Here is a 22,822-nt window from a genome sequence, read left to right on the forward strand (position 1 = left end):
ACAAAAAATTTCACAATTCATATGGAAACACAAAAGACCCCAAATAGCCAAAGCAGTCTTGAGAAAGAAGAATGGAGCTGGAGGAATTAACCTTCCTGGCTTCGATTATACTACAAAGCTGCAGTCAACAGAAATATAGACCAATGGAACAAGAGAGAAAGCCCAGAAATAAAACCATGCACCTTATGGGTACCTTATTTTTGACAAAAGAGGCAAGAACATACAATGGGGCAAAGACAGCCTCTTCAATAAATGATGCTGGAAAAACTGGACAGTATCACTGACTCGATGGACATGAGTCTGGGTGAACTCCGGGAGTTGGTGATGGACAGGGAGGCCTGGTATGCTGCGATTCATGGGGTCGCAGAGAGTCGGACATGACTGAGCGACTGAACTGAACTGAACATGTAAAAGAATGAAATGAGAACACTTCCTAACACCATACACAAAGATTAACTCAAAATGGACCTAAATATAAGACCAGAAACTATAAAACTCTTAGAGGAAAACAGAGACAGAACACTTGATGACATAAATCAAAGCAAGATCCTCTATGACCCACCTCTTAGAGTTACAGAAATAAAAACAAAAATAAACAAGTGTGACCTGATTAAACTTAAAAACTTTTGCACAGCAAAGGAAACTATAAGCAAGGTGAAAAGACAACCCTCATAATGGGAGAAAATAATAGCAAATTAAACAACTGCCAGGGAGAAGGCAATGGCACCTTACTCCAGTACTGTTGCCCGGAAAATCCCATGGACAGAGGAGCCTGGTAGGCTGCAGTCGATGGGGTCGCTAAGAGTCAGACACTGAGTGACTTCACTTTCACTTTCCACTTTCATGCATTGGAGAAGGAAATGGCAACCTACTCCAGTACTGTTGCCCGGAAAATCCCATGGATGGAGAAGCCTGGTAGGCTGCAGTCCATGGGGTCGCACAGAGTCGGACACAACTGAAGCGACTTGGCAGCAAACAACTGACAAAGGATTAATTTCCAAAATATACAAACAGTTCATACAACTCAATATCAGAAAAACAAACAACTGAATCAAAAAGTTAGAAAAATACCTAAACAGACATTCCTCCAAGGAAGACATACAGATGGCTAACAAACACATCGAAAAGATGCTCAACATCTCTCATTATTAGAGAAATGCAAATCAAAACTACAATGAGATAGCACTTCATGCCAGTCGGAACGGTCATCATCAAAAAGTCTACAAACCATAAAAGCTGGAGAAGGTGTGGAGAAAAGAGAATGCTCTTACACTGTTGGTGGGAATGTAAATTGATACAGCCACTGTGGAGGACGGTATGGAGATTCCTTAAAAAACTAAGAATAAAACCAGCAATCCCACTCCTAAGCATATCCCCTGAGGAAACCAAAATTGAAAAAAGACACATGTAACACATTGTTCATTACAGCACTATTTACAACAGCTAGAACAACCTAGATGTCCACCGACAGAATGGATAAAGAAGTTGTGGTACATATACACAACAGAATATTACTCTGCCATAAAAGGAATGCATTTGAGTCCATTCTAATGGGGCGGATGAACCTAGAACCTATTATAGAGAGTTGAAGTCAGAAAGAGAAAGATAAATATCATATTGTAACACATATATACAGAATCTAGAAAAATGGTACTGAAGAATTTATTTGCAGGGCAGCAATAGAATAGACTCACAGACATGGGGAGAGGGGAGGGGAGATGTATGGAAAGAGTAATATGGAAACTTACATTACCATACATAAAATAGATAGGCAACGGAAATTTGCTGTATGGCTCAGGAAACCCAATCAGGGGCTCTGTATCAACCTAGAGGGGTGGGATGGGGAGGGAGATGGGAGGGAGTTTCAAAAGGGAGAGGATATATAAATACCTATGACTGATTCATGTTGTGCTTTGACAAAAAAAAACAAAAACAAAATTCTGTAAAGCAATTATCCTTGAATAAATAAGTAAATAAATACTAATGTGATGCCAGCCAGAGGCAGCTAAACTGTTGCAGCATTCATTAATATATTGCCATAAAAAGAAGAGACAAATAACAGAAACAGAAAGCCAAGTTCTAAACTTAGTCTAATAAATTACAGTAACCATGCTCTCACTTGAACTACTTCTATATCTATTCTACTGTAAATTATCTTTTCTACTAAGAATTTTAAAGTTTTGGCCTTTATATTCATGTCTATAATCCACATTTCAGCTAATCTTTTGATAAAGTAGAAGATGTGGACTGAAATTCATTTCTCCTGCATATGCATGTTCATTCATTCCAGGACTCTTTGTGAAAAAATTATCCTTTCTCCACTTAATTGGCTTTGCACCTTTGTCAAAAATCACTTTGTCAAAAGTCATGTATGTGAGGATTTATATCTGAAATTTGTATCTGGTATTTATATCCTTTGTTCTATTTATCTTCCACTTATCTTGATGCTAACCACACTGTTTTTGTTATTTGTGGCTTTATAATAAGTTGTGAAATTAGGTAGTACTAGCCCTCCCAATTTGTTCTGCACTTTAAGACTTGTTTTTGACCATTCTGGGTACTTTGAATTTCCATATAAATTTTAAAATCAGTTTGTCAATTTCTACAAAAAGAAAAATTTGCTGTTTTTTTATAGAAATTGCATGACTCTATAGATCAATCTAGGGAGAACTCATACTTTAATGATGTTGAGTTTTCTGATCCATGACCAAAATATATCGCCCCATTTATTTTTATCTTCTTTAATTATTCTCTGCAATATTTTGTTGTTTTCTTGCATATGTTTGGTCAGATTTAACCTATTTTATATATTGATGCTATTGTAAATGGCATTTTTATTTCAGCTTCCAATTGTTGTTAGAATATAGAAAACCATTAATTTTTCTATATTGATCCTGTATTGTACATTTGTTAATTTTAGTTATGATTTTCAGAAGTTTTTGTTTTGTTTTTTTCTTTTGTAGATTCCTTCAGATTTTACACATGAACAATCATGTAATATGCAAACAGACTTAATTCTTCCTTGCCAGTGTGGATGCCTTGTATTTCTTTTCTTGACTTATTGTGCCAACAAGAGCCTCGAGTAAAATGCATTTAAGTGGTAAGAACAGACATCTTTGTCTTGTTTCTGATCTGAGGAAAATATTCAGTTTTCCTCTTTTAACTATGATGCTGGCCATAATATTTTCATAGATGCTCTTTATCAGGCTGATGAAGCTCACTTTTTCCCTACTTTATTGAGTGATGTGATCAGTAATGGATGTTGACTTTTCCTAATATTTTTCTATATCTATTGAGATAATCATATGGATTTTCTCACTTAGTTTGCTAGTAAACTGCATTGGTTGATATTTTCAAATATAGCATCAATCTTCCATTTCTAGGATAAATTCCACTTGATTATTATGTATTATTCATTTTATAAGTTGTTAAATTGGATTAGCTAATTTTTAAATATATTATTTGTGCTCATAAAAAGTATTTGTCAACAGTTTCCTTATCCTGGTTTTATCTGCTTTAGGCATCAGGCCTTTATAGAGTAAGTTGAGAAGTAGTCTCTTCTCTTCAATTTGCTATAAAATTTTGTGTAGAATTGGTATTGTAGTATTATTGCTTCCTTAAACATTTGGTAGAATTCACGAAAGCTATCTTAGCCTGAGTTTTTTGTTTGCTTTGCTTTGTTCTTTCTGGGAAGGTTTTTCATTACAAATTCAATTTCTTTAATAGATATAGGGCTACTCAGGTTATCTAGTTCCTCTTGAGTGAGGTTTGGTAGAGTACGTCTTTCAAGGGAATTGTCCATTTAATCTAAATTGTGAAAGTTATTGACATAGAGTTGTTCACAATACTCCCTAACAATATCTTTAATGTCTGTGTGCTCTGTAGTGATGTAATTCTCTTATTCCTGATACTGGTAATTTATGTCTTCTCTCTTATTTTCTTCATCAGTTTGGCCAGAAGTTTGTCAGAATCATTTATCCTATCAAAGAACTAGCTTTTTCTTTCATTGATTTTCTCTGTTGTTTTTCCTGTCCTCCATGCTGTGTTTCTTCAGCTTACTTTCAGTTTAATTTGCTCTTTCTTATCTAGTTTCTTCAGACTGAAGCTGAGGTCACTAATTTGAGACATTTCTTCTTTTTTAATTGGTATTTAATGGTATATAATCCCTTCTAAATACTGTTTTAGAGCAGGGACCAGAAAACTACACTTGCAGGCTAGAATATAGACATGCACATTCATTCGTGTGTTGTCTGGGGCTGTCTTCCTGCAACAGTGGCAGAGTTGAGAGATTGCAACAGGAACCATAAGGCCCATATGCCTGTAATAGTAATTATATGGCCTTTTAAGAAGTTTGCTGACTCCTGCTTGAAAGGAACCCTAAAAATTTTGTTTCCATAATTCAATTCAAAATATTTTGCAATTTCACTTTCTTCCTTGATTCTTGGAATATTTTACATAGGTTTTTCAATTTTATGCTGTTAAAAATAGCTGTTTTATATAGATCTTTTAAATATCTACTTTTAAAATAACTATTTCTTATAATATCCAAAATGAAATATCCAAGTCAAAGTATAGGTCTTGAAAAAGTAAATAACCCATTATGCCTTTTTTTAAATCAAAGTATCATCAGTTTATAATATTATTTAAGTTTCATGTGTATAACAATTATGACATGGTTTAGTGTAGTTTCTTCATGTTTCTTGTGCTCTGAATTCATTGGACTTCCTGAATCTCTGAGATTATATCTTTCATAAAATTTGAAATTTTAGACCATGTTTTCTTAAAATGTCTTTCTCTGTTCCCCTCTCCTTCAGAGATAAGAATTATAAATATATTAGGCCACTTGGAGTTTCCCTTCAGCTCGTAAATGTCTTTCATTACTTTTCACTTTGTTTTATTTTGGACCTATGTCCTTAACATTGGAAAAGACTCTGATGCTGGGAGGGATTGGGGGCAGGAGGAAAAGGGGACAACAGAGGATGAGATGGCTGGATGGCATCACCAACTCAATCCACGTGAGTTTGAGTGAACCCCAGGAGTTGGTGATGGACAGGGACGCCTGGCGTGCTTCAGTTCATGGAGTTGCAAAGAGTTGGACACGACTGAGTGACTGAACTGAACTGAACTGATGTCCTTAATTTCACTAATCTTTTCTTATGAAATTCTTAATTTGCTGTTTTAATCCTAACAGGAGATTTTTATCTCATACATTACAGTTTTCATTTTTAGAAGTTTGATTTGGGCCTTTAAAAAAAATATCTTTCATGTTTCTTTTTAACTTAATGAACATCTGGAATACAGTAAAAATTTAAAAAAAAAAAAAACGGTTTTAGTGCACTTGTCTGTTAATTATAACACCTGTGTCTATTCTGGGTTGATTCCAAATGGTTCATACTCTCCTCATGATAGATCAAATTTTCTTGCTTTTTGGCATGCCTGGTAATCTTTGATTGGATGTCAGACATTGTGATTTTTACCTTGTGTGTTGTTGGGTATTTTTGCACAGAAGGGGACGACAGAGGATGAGATGGCTGGATGGCATCACTGACTCGATGGACATGAGTCTCAGTGAACTCTGGGAGTTGGTGATGGACAAGGAGGCCTGGCGTGCTGCGATTCATGGGGTCGCAAGGAGTCGGACACAACTGAGCGACTGATCTGATCTGATCTGATCTGATAAATATTCTTGATGTTTGTTTTTGGATGTAGTTAAACTATTTAAAAACAATTTGATTATTTGAGGTCTTTAAAATTTATTAGGTGGAATCAGGGCCAATACCTCATGAATTAAGAGGTTTACAGTCTTCCTGGCAGAAACAGACATTATTCTTGGCCCTCAGTATATCAAGCACTCTTCCCTCTAATCTTTTGGGTTTTTCTTCCCCTGGACACAGGTAGTTTCCCTCTGCAAGTACTCAGAGGTTCTCTCTGTGTCCAACTCTCCCCTCTCTGGTTCTCTGTCTTGTTCCCTCCAGAGTAAGTTCTACCTCCTTGACTCTAGAAATATGGTGGGCTCCACATGGGTTCTCTCTCCCTGAACTGCATCCTGGAAAATCTCTCAAGGCAGTGAGCTGGGGCAACCATAAGTTCATTTCATTTGTTTCCCATTTCTCAGGGATCACTGCCCTTTTTTACCTGATATCTAGTACCTTGATTATCACTCTCTGGTTTTGGTTTGTTTCTGGTTTTGTTTTTTGGATTTTGGTTTATTTTCTTTTTGGATGTCTCAAGCAAGAGGGTAAATACAGTCCCTGTTACTCCATCTTGGTCAGAGCAGCTTTTATTATATCCACATACAAACATTCATGCAGACTACATGCACCAAAATAAGCGCCCTTGTAGCTCAGTTGGTAAAGAATATGCCTACAGTGCAGGAGACCTGGGTTCAGTCTCTGGGTCTTGAAGATCCTCTGGAGAAAGAAACAGCAACCCACTCTGGTATTCTTGCCTAGAGAATTGCAGGGACAGAGGATCCTGCCTGGCCACAGTCCATAGGGTTGCAAGAGTCAGACACGACTTAGTGACTAAACCAAGCAACTAAACAAAATATTGAGAAGATTTATTTCTGGATGATGGGATTATGACAATTTTTTATTTCTGATATGTGTGTGTGTGTGATTTACATTCTCTAAAATAAATGTATTACTATAAAATAAAAATAATAAAACATTATTTTCCTGTGAAAATAGGTCTCTCTCTCATGTGTATGCAACCTATCCTGGGTGACAGATTACAAAGCAAATTACAGGGTTCACACACTTTCTGGTGTGCTCATGTGACATGGTCAGGAGGGGCCTGCTGCTCAGCTCATGCAGCAAGACTGGTGAAGTGTCACAGTTGGCTTTCAGAGCAATCAGGGAGTATTAAATTTAGCCAAAGTATCTAAGTTGTACCCTGAATCTCTAGAACACAGTAGGCCCACAAAATGCCCTTCAACACCTTGGAGCCATGAACTCTCAAAGGCTTAAATATTTTTATGAAAGACAGCAAATATACACAAACATACTAACACACTTCAGAGACACACAGGCATAAATGTATCACCTATAATAAGTGATACAAATTTGAAAGCATTTTTATTGATACTTCAGAGAAGAGATATTGAGAAAATTCTAATGATCAAAGAATGACAAATAAAAATTAATTGTATACTTTAACCTTAACTCTGCTGCTGCTGCTGCTAAGTCGCTCCAGTCGTATCCGACTCTGTGTGACCCTATAGACGGCAGCCCACCAGGCTCCACCGTCCCTGGGATTCTCCAGGCAAGAACACTGGAGTGGGTTGCCATTTCCTTCTCCAATGCAGGAAAGTGAAAAGTGAAAGTGAAGTCGCTCAGTCGTGTCCGACTCCCAGCGACCCCATGGACTGTAGCCCACCAGCCTCCTCTGTCCATGGGATTTTCCAGGCAAGAGTACTGGAGTGGGGTGCCATTGCCTTCTCCGAACCTTAACTCTAAGATATGTAAAATACTATTTGCACTCTCTTTAATACTTTGTTTTTATTTTTGTTTACAAGAAATTATATATTAATAAGAGCTTACCAAAAATCCAGAAAGACTTTCATTTTCTCACCCTTATTTTAAAAAACTTAAGTTCTTCATCAATGAAGAACTTATTCATCCACCTCAGTTGAAAAATGAGAGGGAGCAGACCATTTTGTTATTAATATTGTTGGAAGAAACCTCAATTCCCATTAATATATTATAGCAGACTATGACTAAATAGAAAATGTAATCATTTTCTTAAAATTTTATCAGAATGAGAATGAAGTCAATTCAGACCACTACATTAGAGGATCAGTCACCTAACCTCCCACTCTCAAGATGACCAAGAACACTCCATAAGAGGAAGTGATATCCATGTTGGTAAAATGTTACTAAATGTGCAAGTAAGCTGGGTTCTATATTTATTGGAAACAATCTGATTATAGTGATACATACCATCTTCCTCAACTCCTGGTTGGAAACAATAAGGACATTTGGTGGGTCCCCAATGGCAGTGGCAGCTCCCCCAATGTTTGTGAAGATCACTTCTGCAATCAGGACTTGTCTTGGATCAAGGTTGAGCACCTCACACAATCTGTCATAAATGAAGGAAAATGAAAACAGTCCCACTATCCATATTGTGAAAGGCATATGTGTGACCTAAATATTTTCAAAGCACTTGCAGGTATAAGAAGCATGCACACACACACACACACACACACACACACACACATCTATGAGAAAGGCAATGCTGAGGGGTAAACAATGACAACAGTGCTATAGAGCTACAGGATAAAGTTGACTCTCAGCACTTCTCTGAAAGTTAACACAATCCATCTGAACCATCCATGTGAAAATACATTCCTGCCTCACCCCCACAGGTCTGGAGGAAGCACTTGGTGTACAGGCTCCCTTGCAGGGCAGGAAGTGGCCCAGATGAACGCATCTTTGCCACCAGACCCCTCTGAGTCAAGGTGGGGCTGGAGCAAAAAGCACTGTTGCCCAGTAGCTCACACCACACCTGCCAACCTAGCTCCTTACCCACCTTACCTTATCAAATGCTGAGGCACTGTGCTTAATTCTAACAAGGAGTACACATTCTATAGCAGTGGCTTTCCATCTTAGCTAAACATTAGATTTGTCTGGGGATCTTGACAGTCTTGCTACCCAGCTCATGATAGAACAACCCCTGGAGATGGGCCTAAGCAGCAGCATTTATAGCTCCCCAAGTGGTCCACTGAGCACACAGTTGAGAAAGGCTGCTCTAAAGAAAGTTCAGGGAAAACCTCACGGCGTCTCCTCCACCCACCCATTACATTGCCCACTTTCTTACAGAAGCCAGGCCTGAGTCTGGATGCTGGCAGCAAGGGGAGCCCCTGCTGCACTCAAGGACCTTTTTTGGTGGGGGTGCCCTGTGGCATGAGGGATCTTGGTTCCTTACGAGGGAGTGATTCCATACCCCCTGCAATGGAAGCTCAGAGTCTTAACCACCCGACCACCAGGGAAGTGCCTCAAGGGTCCTTTCTACTATCTTCCAGCTCAGAGTATAGCCAGCAGCTTTTCTGAGTAGGATTGGCCTACAGAGCTGTGTAGAAGTTGAGAAGGGAGTTCAAAAAAGAGGATCAGACTCCAATCAGCAGCAGCAGCTTTCAACTAAGGAAGCCCCAGGCTCTGCTTTTAGCAAGAAAAGGATTCGTGTGTGCTAATCAACAACGCCAGATTTGGATGTCTAACTGTAAAGATGGTGTGCTGTGCTGTGCTTGGTTGCTCAGTCATGTCCGACTCTTTGCCCATGGACTGTAGCCCACCAGGCTCCTCTGTCCATGGGGATTCTCCAGGCAAGAATACTGGAATGAGTATCTCCTCCAGGGGATCTTCTTAACGTAGCAATCGAAGCCAGGTCTCTTGCATTGCAGGAGGATTCTTTACCATCTAAACTACCATGGAAGCCCAACTCTAAAGACTAATGTTACTCAATCCAGACAGAGGCAGAAGAAATGTGATTAAGCTTAGAGAGTCATAAAGAATATAATAGTATAATATAAACAGTGAATCTGAGCACACCAATACTTTAATCATGAAAGATGCAATTTGTATACTAATAAATGGAATTGCTATTCCCACATAGCAATTATAGTGTGCTCACTCACCTAGAGCCAGACATCCTGAAGTGTGAGGTCAAGTGGGCCTTAGGAAGCATTACTACAAACAAAGCTAGAGGAGGTGATGGAATACCAGCTGAGCTAGTTCAAATCCTAAAAGATGATGCTGCTAAAGTGCTGCACTCAATAAGCTAGAAAATTTGGAAAACTCAGCAGTGGCCAAAGGACTAGAAAAAGTCAGTTTTCATTCCAATCCCAAAGAAAGGCAATGCCAAAGAATGCTCAAACTACCACACAATTGCACTCAACTCACACACTAGTAAAGTAATGCTCAAAATTTTCCAAGCTAGGCTTCAATAGTATGTGAACCGAGAACTTCCAGATGTTCATGTTGGATTCAGAAAAAAACAAAGGAACCAGAGATCAAATCGTCAACATCTGCTGGATCATAGAAAAAGCAAGAGAATCCCAGAAAAACATCTACTTCTGCTTTATTGACTACGCCAAAGCCTTTGACTGTGTCAGAACAAACTGTGGAAAATTCTTCAAGAGGTAGGAATACCAAACCACCTTACCTACCTCCTGAGAAATCTGTATGCAGGTCAAGAAGCAACATTTAGAACTGGACATGGAACAACAGACTGCTTCCAAATTGGGACAGGAGTACATCAAGGCTGTATTGTCACTCTGCTTATTTAATTTATATGCAGAGTACATCATGTGAAATGCGGGGTTGGATAAAGCACAAGCCAGAATCAAGACTGTCAAGAGAAATATCAATAACCTCAGATATGCAGATGACACCACTCTTAGGCAGAAAGTGAAGAGGAACTAAAGAGCCTCTTGATGAAAGTGAAAGAGGAGAGTGAAAACTGGCTTTAAAATTCAGCATTCAAAAAACGAAGATCATGGCATTTGGTCCCATCACATCAAAGCAAATAGATGGGGAAACAAGGGAAACAGTGACAGACTTTATTTTCTTGGCCTCCAAAATCACTGCAGATGGTGACTGCAGTCATGAAATTAAAAGACACTTACTCCTTGGAAGAAAAGCTATGACAAACCTAGGCAGCATATTAAAAAGCAGAGATGTTAATTTGCTGACAAAGGTCCATCTAGTCAAAGCTACATTTTTTCCAGTAGTCATGTGTGGATGGACCATAAAGAAAGCTGGGCACCAAAGAATTGATGCTTTTGAGCTGTGGTGTTGGAGAAGACTCTTGAGAGTCCCTTGGACTGCAAGGAGATCCAACCAGTCCATTCTGAAGGAGATCAGTCCTGAATATACATTGGAAGGACTGATGCTAAAGTTGAAGCTCCAATACTTTGGCCACCTGATGCAAAGAACTGACTCATTGGAAAATACCCTGATGCTGGTGAGAGGGTAACAGACAGGAAGGCTAGGGGGTCTCCAAATGGAGAAAATAGACTGCAAGGGTCGCATGTTTCTTATCTCTCTCTTAAGTGGCAGGAGGAAACAAACTACAAGTGTCAGATTTTTTTCCCCTTCTCTATACAAAATGAAAAGGAGGTTTCTCTTAAAATTCTGTGTTGCCATGACAATACCTGGCTCCACCTAAACTTAACTTTTCTCAAACCTTGAGCTAATCAATGCATTTTTCTTATGGAAATGCTTTTCTTAAGCTATGTTAATCAACTATGTATTTACCCTAGACTCTCTCTTCAAGTCAGTTCTGCTTAAGACTCAGAACCTATAAGGGCTTAACAAACCTGTATGTTTTACTTATACATTGTTCTCCTAATCTATGTTAATGAACTATATATTTACTTGGAAACCTGCCTTTCTTCAACATTCATGTCGATCGTTTTATGGCCTGGGATGATTCACCTGGTGCCAATGTTATCTCAAAATGTATGTTGTGGTTGAGGGACCTGGTGCCACTTTGAGTTTTGAATCATCTCCTTTCTCTAATTAACAACTCACTGATAGGTATAGACTAGCAGGCAGGTACTCTTTCTACCCCCTTCTGATGTCTATGTCAAAAGCTTTCTCTATCTCTTTTATACTTTAATAAAGCTTTATTAAATACACAAAAGCTCTGAGCGATCAAGCCTTGTTACTGACCCCGGATTGAATTCTTCTCCAGAGACCATGAATCCCGGCGTCTTTCATGGCTCAGCAACAATCTTTCAGTGGGAAAGATTCAAGGCGGGAGGAGAAGGGGATGACAGAGGATGAGGTGGTTGGATGGCATCACTGACTCGATGCACATGAGTTTGAGCAAGCTCCAGGAGTTGGTGATGGACAGGAAAGCCTGGCATGCTACAATCCATGGGATAGCAAAGAATCAGACATGACTGTGCAACTGAACTGAACTGATTCTTACATAAAATTACAAAGCCAGTTCCTAGCAGAGTGAGGATGTAAACAAATCCCAGCAAGGCTGAGACAACCCTCAGCTGTGCAAGCTGTACAGGGATGTTGAGAATCAGGGTGCCATCATCAGGGTGTGTAGTGACTTGCTGGAGTCTGGCACATTGTGAGATGGTTTCAAACCACTGTCAGCAGCAGAGTTGCCCTGGTTGGAGGGTGGTAGGTGTGAACTGCCTCTTGCCCACTGAGGTGTCCAGGGGCAGGGTTGGTTTTAGCATATGCTTTATCCACCATTTACCCTCAGAAGAACTATACCTCTGGGTATTGGGAGGTGCTGCACCTCCTGTGCAAGAAGGCTAAATCTAGCATCCTGCCCCTCAAATCCATACTTGCACGTGGACCATGACAATGCAGCCAGACTTGCAGAAGCTTGGGCAACAGATTAACTCATAACACTGCAGGCCAATCCACGAGATGCTACTAACTCTCTGTTCCTCTCTACCCTTCCTTCTCCTCTCCCTACTCCACATTCTAACTTACTCCTCCTCTGAGGGTCACTACTCTCCCAAACACCAAAGGCATCACCCAGAATTAGTCCTGAGCTCTGTAAGAAGCCCCTTGTTGGTGACATTGAACTTGCTGTGTCTCATGCCTCATAAGCAGGAGAATCTCTTATCTGGTAGAATCCTCAGAACACTAGCTTATTTTAATTTCTTTGATGGAACAACCCAGATCAGTGCAGCTGAAGTGAGTTGTCCTCAGCTGAAGTGAGGACATTTAGACAAATGTCCTTACTACCTAGCTTCCCAGAAGCCACCAGGCATACCTATAACCCCTCAGTCTCTCTAGAACCAGCCAGCACCAGCACATGTTGAGTCTAAGCAGGGGAAGACCATGATATGCTAGGAACCATCTTTAAAATAAAGGACATAAAGTCTAGATAAAAGTGTAGGTCCATGACCTTGGAAGGGGCTGCACAATCACAGGCTGAAGCCCAAGCCCCAGGAGGCCCCATGCAATCAGTCCCACAAATGAAATGGGTGGAATTAAAAAGAGCAAAATGGAATCAAACTGAATTTCTCTTTCCCAAAGTCATCTTGCAAGGCCTTGCCAGGCCAGGTCATGCAACCCTCCAGTAATCCCACAAGGATCCTGCCAGAGCAAGACAGTAGCCCCACCTCCTGCTCTCTGGCTGAGAACCCCATAGAGCCCATGCAGTAGAACTCCTGGCCCCTGATGCTCTGTCCCACAGGCATAAAGGTTTGTGTGTCCTGATTCCTGTAGGCACTTCTGCAACCACTGCTACTGCCATCACAGCTGTGCAGTCAGAGCTACAGTCCCAGTGGATGTTCAGGTCAGACCCAATCATGTGGGAGGAGGGCAAGGTCAGACCCGATCATGTGGGAGGAAGGCAGCCAGCACAAGGGCACATCAGCTGCCCTGATGTCCACACAAGGCCACTTTGCATACCTTATGGTCACGGGAGTGAAGAGGAGCACTGTTGTGACATTGTCCAGGAAGGCAGAAAGGACAGCAGCAACGAGACACAGCATGAAGATCATGGTCCACACTCTTCCTCGGGACAATTGGTATACCTGGAATGCAATACAGAACAAGCTAGGACCAATGGGGCCAGAAAACAGATGCAACTTTTCATTAGGGACTCTGAGAACTAAGGGTCTAAATAAACACTACATGGCGGATTAAAACTTAGACCTACAAACTCCTAAACCTGCTGAGATGAGGCAGTAATGGCTGGACCTGAACCTGTAAACCTGTGCGGGCCTACACTTCTTCCCTCCAATTCTCATTTCAGTACCTTGAGATGGTCTATCTCTCATAAGGTGACAACCTGTCATGTCTGTATCTTTTTACACACTCCTTTTGGTTGGACAGCCTGGGCTGTGACTTTGGGATTCACCTGACCCTAGAGTCTGCCGATCTTTGGGGATCTAGGGGTTGCTTTTAGTACCAAGGTATTGGGAGGAAGAGGCAAGATAGCTACCTGGGAGGTGCAAGATAGTGCACAAAATTGGCAAAAATCACGATATGGTTCTATCTTTCAAAGTTTGAAAAGGGCTTCTTAAATAACTAATTTTTCTGTATACGAGACAGCAAAAGAGACACTGATGTATAGAACAATCTTTCGGACTCTGTGGGAGAGGGAGAGGGTGGGATGATTTGGGAGAATGGTGTTGAAACATGTATAATATCATATATGAAATGAGACACCAGTCCAGGTTCGATGCACGATACTGGATGCTTGGGGCTGGTGCACTGGGACAACCCAGAGGGATGGTATGGGGAGGGGGCAGGGAGAAGGGTTCAGGATGGGGAACACGTGTATACCTGTGGCAGATTCATGTTGATATATGGCAAAACCAATACAATATTGTAAAGTTAAAAAAAAAAAAAAAAGAATAAAGTTCCCTAGACAACAAAAATAAATAAATAAATAAAAGAACTTTTCAGTTTCAAAAAGAATTCAAGCCCAGCCCTAGTCTACATTAGTCTTTTCCTCCCAACTCTGATGATAGGATCAACACAAATTCTACCAGTCAGAAAATGGTGAAGGATTCCCCAGGGTCCCAGTTATAAAAATGAATGCTTATATGTTCAATGTCGTAAAGTAATCATTGAAATTATTTCACCTAAAAGCAGAGTAATCAGAACTGATGACTTAAAATATTTAGATACTCTGAAGTGCAAAACAGTTTTGGTGCATAGTTCTCAACCTGCCAAGTTGAACGCCATCACACAAATATTCAACTTGAATACTAGTCTCCTTGATCCTCTTCTTTGGTTATTTGTTGAGAATCTGAAAGTGATGTTCAAAGACACCTTACTTAGCATAGCAATTATACCCAGGTTTGCAGCAGTGATTTTGAAAAGGAGGACAGAATTTTAAAATATTTGCTTTAAAACAGTTTTATTCACTAAATATGTAATGGTAGAAAAAAAGTATCAATTGATACATAACTATTAAATGCCACATCATACATACCTTTACAGCACAATAATCAAAAAATCCAGTTTCTGAAAATATGGCTACTAAGATCATCTATAGGGAAAAGAGAAAAAGGAGACAAAGAATGTTTCAGAGCACCATCCTGAAATGATATCAGTGACCACTTACACATCTGAGCTCTGGCCTCTATATGAAACCTACCACCTCATCAAACGTCTCACTCTTTGGTTGAGTGTGATCCACTTACTAACTCTCTGAATCAAGCCCCTTACTAGAGGATTTGCACCTTTACATTTGTCCAAGAGTATGTGCCCAAAGTACATTATCATTCCACCTGAACTTCACAGTAAACATCTGCGTTATAATTACTCTGACTTATAGACCAGGAAACTGTCAGGCAGAGAGGAAAAGTGACTTGCTCAGAGTCACAAAGCTAGAAACAGGGCAGGAAATAGGATAGAATGTGGCCTTTTGCACCTAGGTGTTCACACAAGCAACAATTAAAAGTTTTAAGACTTTTAAACTGACTTAAATTACATTTATTTTTTTTTAAACTAGCTTAAATTTTATAAGCGTAGTTACATTGAAATGAAGACTGCTGGGAGAAATATTAACAACCTCAGAAATGCAGATGACACCACTCTAATGGCAGAAAGTGAAGAGGAACTAAAGGGCTTCTTGATGAGTGAAAGAGGAGAGTGAAAAAACTGGCTTAAAATACAACATCCAAAAAACTAAGATCATGGCATCCAGTCCCATCACTTCAGGGCAAATAGATAGGGAAAAAATGGAAATAGTGGCAGATTTTATTTTCTTGGGCTTCAAAATCACAGAGGACAGTGACTTCAGCTACAAAATTAAAAGACACTTGTTCCTTGGAAGAAAAGCTATGACCAACCTAGACAGCATATTAAAAAGCAGAGACATTATTTTATTGACAAAAGTCCATATAGTCAAAGCTATAGTTTTTCCAGTAGTCATATACAGATGTGAAAACTGGACCATAAAGAAGGCTGAGTGCTGAAGAATTGATGCTTTCTAACTGTAGTGCTGAAGAAGACTCTTCAGAATCCCTTGGACTGCAAGGAGATCAAACCAGTCAGTCCTAACGGAAATCAACCCTGAATATTCATTGGAAGGACTGATGCTGAAGCTGAAACTCCAATACTTTGGCCACCTGATGCGAAGAACTGACTCACTGGAAAAGACCCTGATGCTGGGAAGGATTGAGGGAATGAGGAGAATGGGGCAACAGCGGATGAGATGGTTGGATGGCAACACTGACTCACTGGACGTGAATTTGAGCAAACTCCGGGATTTGGTGGTGGACAGGGAAGCCTGGCATGCTGCTGTCCATGGGGTTGCAAACAGTCAAACAGAGCCTTGAGCAAAAAAAAAAAATTATTTAATTCTCTGTACTTTGGTTTTCTCACCTTACTTCTGTATGTCTTACTCCCTCGTAAGGTTGTTGTGAATTATGTAAACTAAAGTACTTTAGAAAATAGTGGGCCCAAAACTGTGTTTCACAAAAACAGTGCAAAACAGTACAAATCTCTGCCTCATCTATAATGACCATCATTGTTCATCCTATCCAAATGGCCACTGTGAGGCCACTTATAGAGTGTGATGCTTCACACCAATGGAAGCTACACATGAATGACCACATGTGTAGGTGAACTACACAGGGTAGGTCCCGTGTGGTCTTCCACTGTTGTGGTGAAACTGTTACACATGTCTGCTGCCAGAACCACCCAAGAGAGACTGGAACTCAGGGACTGGGTGAGTGGTCCCATGGGTGGATGACTGGAAATAAACAGGGTAAAAAAGACAGGGGTCTGGTTATACAGACTGTCTCTGGACCACACACACCCCAAAGTTCTATATAGAACCTTCTTGAACTGATTCCAACTGAGAAAAAATTAAGCCATTCATTGTTAAAATCCAATATAACTGTATTAAGAGGATAATTAAATTAAAGTGAAGCCCTAATCCAATATGCCTATTGACCTTATAAGAAGAGAGGAGGACATAGACACGCCCAGAGGGACAATCATGTGAGGACTTGAGCGGATGATCATCTATAAGCCTCAGAAGAAACCAACACTGCACACATCTTGATCTTGGACGTTAGCCTCCAGAACTATGAGGAAATACATTTCTGTTGTTTAAGTCACCCAGTGTATGGTACTTTATAATGGCGGTCCCAGCAAACTAATACACCAATCATTTAAACTTTTTTTTATAACAAAAACTTATGAGATATCTGGTACGCTTTCCTTTTTCCTTCCATATGTCCAAACCCTATATACTTTTCAGAACCCAATACAAAAATTAGTTTCTCTATAAAGCCTGAATTCAGAGCACTGACCTGAATCCCACACCGCATCCACAAAGCAGACAGTTATTTTGGATCACATTGACACCTAGAGCAGCACAGCCCTCCTTCAGATCACTCAGCCACTGTGGGGTCTGTTCAAGGACACATGAGCCATTCCCACTGCTGTCCAGACCCTTGTCAAATTCCCCTTATTCCAACTAAATCTGTTTATGACTCATGTTCCACACTAACTCACTGCTGCTGCTGCTGCTAAGTCGCTTCAGTCATGTCCAAGTCTGTGAGACCCCATAGACGGCAGCCCACCAGGCTCCACCGTCCCTGGGATTCTCCAGGCAAGAACACTGGAGTGAGCTGCCATTTCCTTCTCCAATGCATGAAAGTGAAAAGTGAAAGTGAAGTCGCTCAGTCGTATCCAACTCTCAGCAACCTCATGGACTGCAGGCCTACCAGGCTCCTCCGTCCATGGGATTTTCCAGGCAAGAGTACTGGAGTGGGGTGCCATTGCCTTCTCCCACTAACTCACTAGTGTGCCTTAAAATTCCCTTCCTACAGGTTGATTTGGTGACACTCTCCATAGCATGCAGTAGAGTGGTCACTTGAAAATATGGTAAATTAACAAACTATCACTTAGGGACAATTTCTTCCTTTCTTCCTTTATCCATATAATTAAAGGTACTTTTTCAATCACTGAAAAATTTATATGGTTTATTTATTTAAGATATAGCATTTTATATTTTAAGGACAGTAACTCAAAAAACTGCTGAATTTTCTCAATGGCAAGATTATTTCTCTGTTAGAGAGGCCTTAGGCTAAAATTTTCCAGCTAACCAACCAGAGCACCAATCACTCCATTCTTCATCAGGAGAAATTAGCTAGACCTGCAAACACTTCTCAATCAAGCCCTAACAGTCAAGCAGCATGGTGTCCTTAAGAATTAGCAGTGACAGCAGTAAAAGAGAAAGTCCCAGGTTACAGCAAACTTGGGGCCCAGTCCCACTGGGAGGACTGTCATTACCATGCCAAACAGCAGGGCCAGAGTCTCAAAATCAATCCACTCCACCACATGGGTCAGGCTGGGTCTCTGCAATCAAACCACAAATTAGCCAATTAGTCCTGGGCCTCATCCTCCTGGTGATAAGCTGTAAACATGTGCACTTTACAGAAAACCCACTCATGGCCAGAGCTGAAAATCACAAAAATCACACCATCCACTTGCCTTTGAAATCCTATTATATCATTACTGAAAAACAGTCGTGACCCAAAGCATCGTAACATCAAAACTATGCACTTGTCAATGAGAAAGGCAGACTTCTTAAGCCCTGTCCCTGTCCCTAAGGAAAGGTAGGATCATGGGGAACTGGGAGCCCAGACTGGGAAGTGAGGGCACTTGGAGAGCCTCGTTGTTGGAAAAGGACTTCACAGTGGTCCAGAGATTTTCCTGCAGCACAAGGCATATGCCATATCAATTATTTCCAAAATTAAATAACTACTACTACACTACTCCTTAACAATTAATCAAAGTAACAGAGGTTTATGTGTAAGTTTTAGGATTCTGGGACATTTTACCCTGAGAGTGAGTGTTTGTTTATACCAATTCTAGCCATAAAAGAGAAAAATAAATAAATAACAAGGTCTCACATATTATTTTTACTCTTTGGTTGACTGGCCTTTAGAAACATTTTTCAGAACAATCTGTGAAATTCTACAGAGTTTTTTTCGAATCCCAAGTTCCATGTGTGGCCACCTTGGTCAGTGCAGCACTGCTCCTCAAACAACCCCAGGCCTCCATCTCCAGAGTATTTGGCCTCTCTTGCTTCTCTACATTCATTCCAGTGTCTCTGCAGGATGGAACATGCTCAGATCCTGAGGGGACAGTATCACCTCACAGACATGCACTTCCAGGGACCTCCTGATGTCTGTCCCCAACCTCACTATCTCCCACCTCTCTGCTCCAGCTAGGATGGCCTCCCCTGGTCTCCAAGGGCTGACAGTGCATATGGCTGGCTCTAACATTGCTCAGGTGCATGGCCTGAATGAGTACTTGACCATCATGAGCCTTTCCTCAGCTAAGATGGGGTGTGTGTGATAAAATCAAATGTTAATTGCTCATCAATGGTATAAAGTTCATTAGTTCATGCCTTAACAGGAAACGTGAAATAGTATATTAAAATAACACCTAATTATTGGACTGCCTTTGAAGCTGACATTCTATCAAATGCTAAGCCTTTGACTCAAAATGTTACAACTTACGTCACCAATCACAGCCAGCGCTGCTAATGCTGAAAGGGACCCCAACATGGCTGCTAGTGTTCTGTGAACAATCTGGAAAGAAGCATAGAACATTACTTCACTCTAGTCCACAGGATTTTAAAACACACAGAAGCTTGTATTGGTATAAGTATTTGTGAAGATTGGCCATTCTATACCATACCTATTGAAAGTGAAAGTGAAAGTTGTGTCCGACTCTTTGCGATCCCATGGACTACACAATCCATGGAATTCTCCCAGCCAGGATAGTGGAGCGGTAGCCATGCCCTTCTCCAGGGGATTTTCCCAACCCAGAGATCAAACCCAGGTCTTCCACATTACAGGTGGATTCTTTACAAGCTGAGCCACCAGGGAATTTAGGACAATAGATAAATCATGGGTTTCAAAGTCTGGATGCCCTAGACGCACACACAGCTATCACCAGTCTGCTTTCTAAAGAAAGGTGATTTAAGGTGATTATCTATATGTATGATCCTATTAAAATTTTTTCAATTGTTTTGGGTTTATTTTCTCTTGGCAGGTCTTATTCCTTTTCTTGTGTTTCCTGCCTAGAGAAGTTACTTTAGTATTTGTTGTAAAGCTGGTTTGATGGTATTGAATTCTCTTAACTTTTGCTTATCTGGAAAGCTTTTGATTTCTCCATCAAGTCTGAAGGAGAGTCTTGCTGGGTAGAGTATTCTTGGTTGTAGGCTCTTCCTTTTCATAATTTTAAATATATCTGGCTTGTAGAATTTGTGTTGCTGCTGCTGCTAAGTCACTTCAGTCGTGTCCGACTCTGTGCGACCCCATAGACAGCAGCCCACCAGGCTCTACCATCCCTGGGATTCTCCAGGCAAGAACACTGGAGTGGATTGCCATTTCCTTCTCCAATGCATGAAAGTGAAAAGTGAAAGTGAAGTCACTCAGTCGTGTCCAACTCTTTACAACCCCATGGACTGCAGCCTATCAGGCTCCTCCGTCCATGGGATTTTCCAGGCAAGAATACTGGAGTGGGTTGCCATTGGTCAGCTAATACCTTGATGGGAGTTCCCTTGTATGTTACTTGTTGTTTTTCTCTTGTTGCTTTTAATATTTTATCTCTGTCTTTAATTTTTGTCAGTTTGATTACTATGTGTCTCAGTGTGTTCCTTCTTGGGTTCATCCTGCCTGGGACTCTCTGTGATTCCTGGACTTGGTTCACTATTTCCTATCTCATATATGGGAATTTTCAGGTCTTATCTCTTCAAATATTTTCTCAGGTCCTTTCTCTCTCTCTCTTCTCCTTCTGGGACCCCTATAATGCAAATGTTGGTGCATTTAATGTTGTCTCAGAGGTCTCTTAGGCTGTCTTCATTTCTTTTCATTCTTTTTTCTATATTCTGTTCTATGCCAGTGATTTCTACCATTCTGTCCTCCAGGTCATTTGTCCATTCTGCCTCAGTTATTCTGCTAGTGTTTGCTTCTCAGTACAGTTCAGTCGCTCAGTCGTGTCCGACTCTTTGTGACCCATGAATCGCAGCATGCCAGGCCTCCCTGTCCATCACCAACTCCTGGAGTTCACCCAAACTCATGCCCATCTAGTCAGTGATGCCATCCAGCCATTTCATCCTATGCCATCCCCTTCTCCTGCCCCCAGTCCCTCCCAGCATCAGAGTCTTTTCCAATGAGTCAATTCTTCACATCAGGTGGCCAAAGTATTGGAGTTTCAGCTTCCACATCAGTCCTTCAAATGAACACACAGGACTGATCTCCTTTAGGATGGACTAGTCGGACCTCCTTACAGTCCAAAGGACTCTCAAGAGTCTTCTAAAACACCACAGTTCAAAAGCATCAATTCTTCGCCGCTTCCCTTTCTTCACAGTCCAACTCTCACATCCATACACGACCACTGGAAAAACCATAGCCTTGACTAGACGGACCTTTGTTGGCAAAGTAATGTCTCTGCTTTTCAATATACTATCTAGGTTGGTCATAACTTTCCTTCCAAGGAGTAAGCATCTTTTAATTTCATGGCTGCAGTCACCATCTGCAGTGATTTTGGAGCCCCAAAAAGTAAAGTCTGACACTGTTTCCCCATCTATTTCCCATGAAGTGATGGGACCAGATGCCATGATCTCAGTTTCCTGAATGTGAAACAGTTTCACTCTCCTCTTTCACTTTCAAGAGGCTTTTTAGTTCCTCTTCACTTTCTGCCATAAGGGTGGTGTCATCTGCATCTCTGAGGTTATTGATATTTCTCCCAGCAATCTTGATTCCAGCTTGTGCTTCTTCCAGTCCAGCGTTTCTCATGATGTACTCTGCATAGAAGTTAAATAAGCAGGGTGACAATATACAGCCTTGACGAACTCCTTTTCCTATTTGGAACCAGTCTGTTGTTCCATGTCCAGTTCTAACTGTTGCTTCCTGACCTGCATATAGATTTCTCAGGAGGCAGGTCAGGTGGTCTGATATTCCCATCTCTTTCAGAATTTTCCACAGTTTATTGTGATCCACACAGTCAAAGGCTTTGGCATAGCCAATAAAGCAGAAATAGATGTTTTTCTGGAACTCTCTTGCTTTTTCAATGATCCAGTGGTAGTTGGCAATTTGATCTCTGGTTCCTCTGCCTTTTCTAAAACCAGCTTGAACATCAGGAAGTTCACAGTTCACATATTGCTGAAGCCTGGCTTGGAGAATTTTGAGCATTACTTTACTAGCGTGTGAGATGACTGCCATTGTGCGGTAGCTTGAGCATTCTTTGGCATTGCCTTTCTTTGGGATTGGAGTGAAAACTGACCTTTTCCAGTCCTGTGGCCACTGCTGAGTTTTCCAAATTTGCTGGCATATTGAGTGCAGCACTTTCACAGCATCATCTTTCAGGATTTGAAATAGTTCAACTGGAATGCCATCACCTCCACTAGCTTTGTTCATAGTGATGCTTTCTAAGGCCCACTTGACTTCACATTCCAGGATGTCTGGCTCTAGGTGAGTGATCACACCATCGTGATTACCTAGGTTGTGAAGATCTTTTATGTAGAGTTCTTCTGTGTATTCTTGCCACCTCTTCTTAATATCTTCTGGTTCTGTTAGGTCCGTACCATTTCTGTCCTTTATTGAGCCCATCTTTGCATGAAGTGTTCCCTTGGTATCTCTAATTTTCTTGAAGAGATCTCTAGTCTTTCCCATTCTGTTGTTTTCCTCTATTTCTTTGCATTGATCACTGAGGAAGGCTTTCTTATCTCTCTTTGCTATTCTTTGGAACTCTGCATTCAAATGAGAATATTTTTCCTTTTCTCCTTTGCTTTTTGCTTCTCTTCTTTTCACAGCTATTTGTAAGGCCTCCTCAGACAACCATTTTGCTTTTTTGCA

The 22,822-nt window shown here is 40.7% G+C and overlaps 1 protein-coding gene across 4 annotated transcripts in view; it reads right to left on the bottom strand.

Moving 5' to 3' along the window:
* Window positions 1-22,822, bottom strand: part of OCA2 (OCA2 melanosomal transmembrane protein) — a 280,525-nt gene that overhangs the window by 183,849 nt on the left and 73,854 nt on the right. For 3 of the 4 annotated variants that reach the window (XM_059877646.1, XM_024979496.2, XM_059877649.1), the window contains exons 10-14: window positions 19,478-19,549; window positions 18,243-18,308; window positions 14,926-14,982; window positions 13,392-13,516; window positions 7,941-8,079 (exon numbers count right to left, since the gene is read on the bottom strand). In XM_059877646.1, the coding sequence (XP_059733629.1) occupies window positions 7,941-8,079; window positions 13,392-13,516; window positions 14,926-14,982; window positions 18,243-18,308; window positions 19,478-19,549 (459 nt within the window). The remainder of the gene's footprint in view (window positions 1-7,940; window positions 8,080-13,391; window positions 13,517-14,925; window positions 14,983-18,242; window positions 18,309-19,477; window positions 19,550-22,822) is intronic. The other variant, XM_024979497.2, reaches the window with a different exon arrangement.

Source organism: Bos taurus, chromosome 2 (assembly GCF_002263795.3).
Source record: "Bos taurus isolate L1 Dominette 01449 registration number 42190680 breed Hereford chromosome 2, ARS-UCD2.0, whole genome shotgun sequence".
Taxonomy (NCBI): Eukaryota; Metazoa; Chordata; class Mammalia; order Artiodactyla; family Bovidae; genus Bos; species Bos taurus.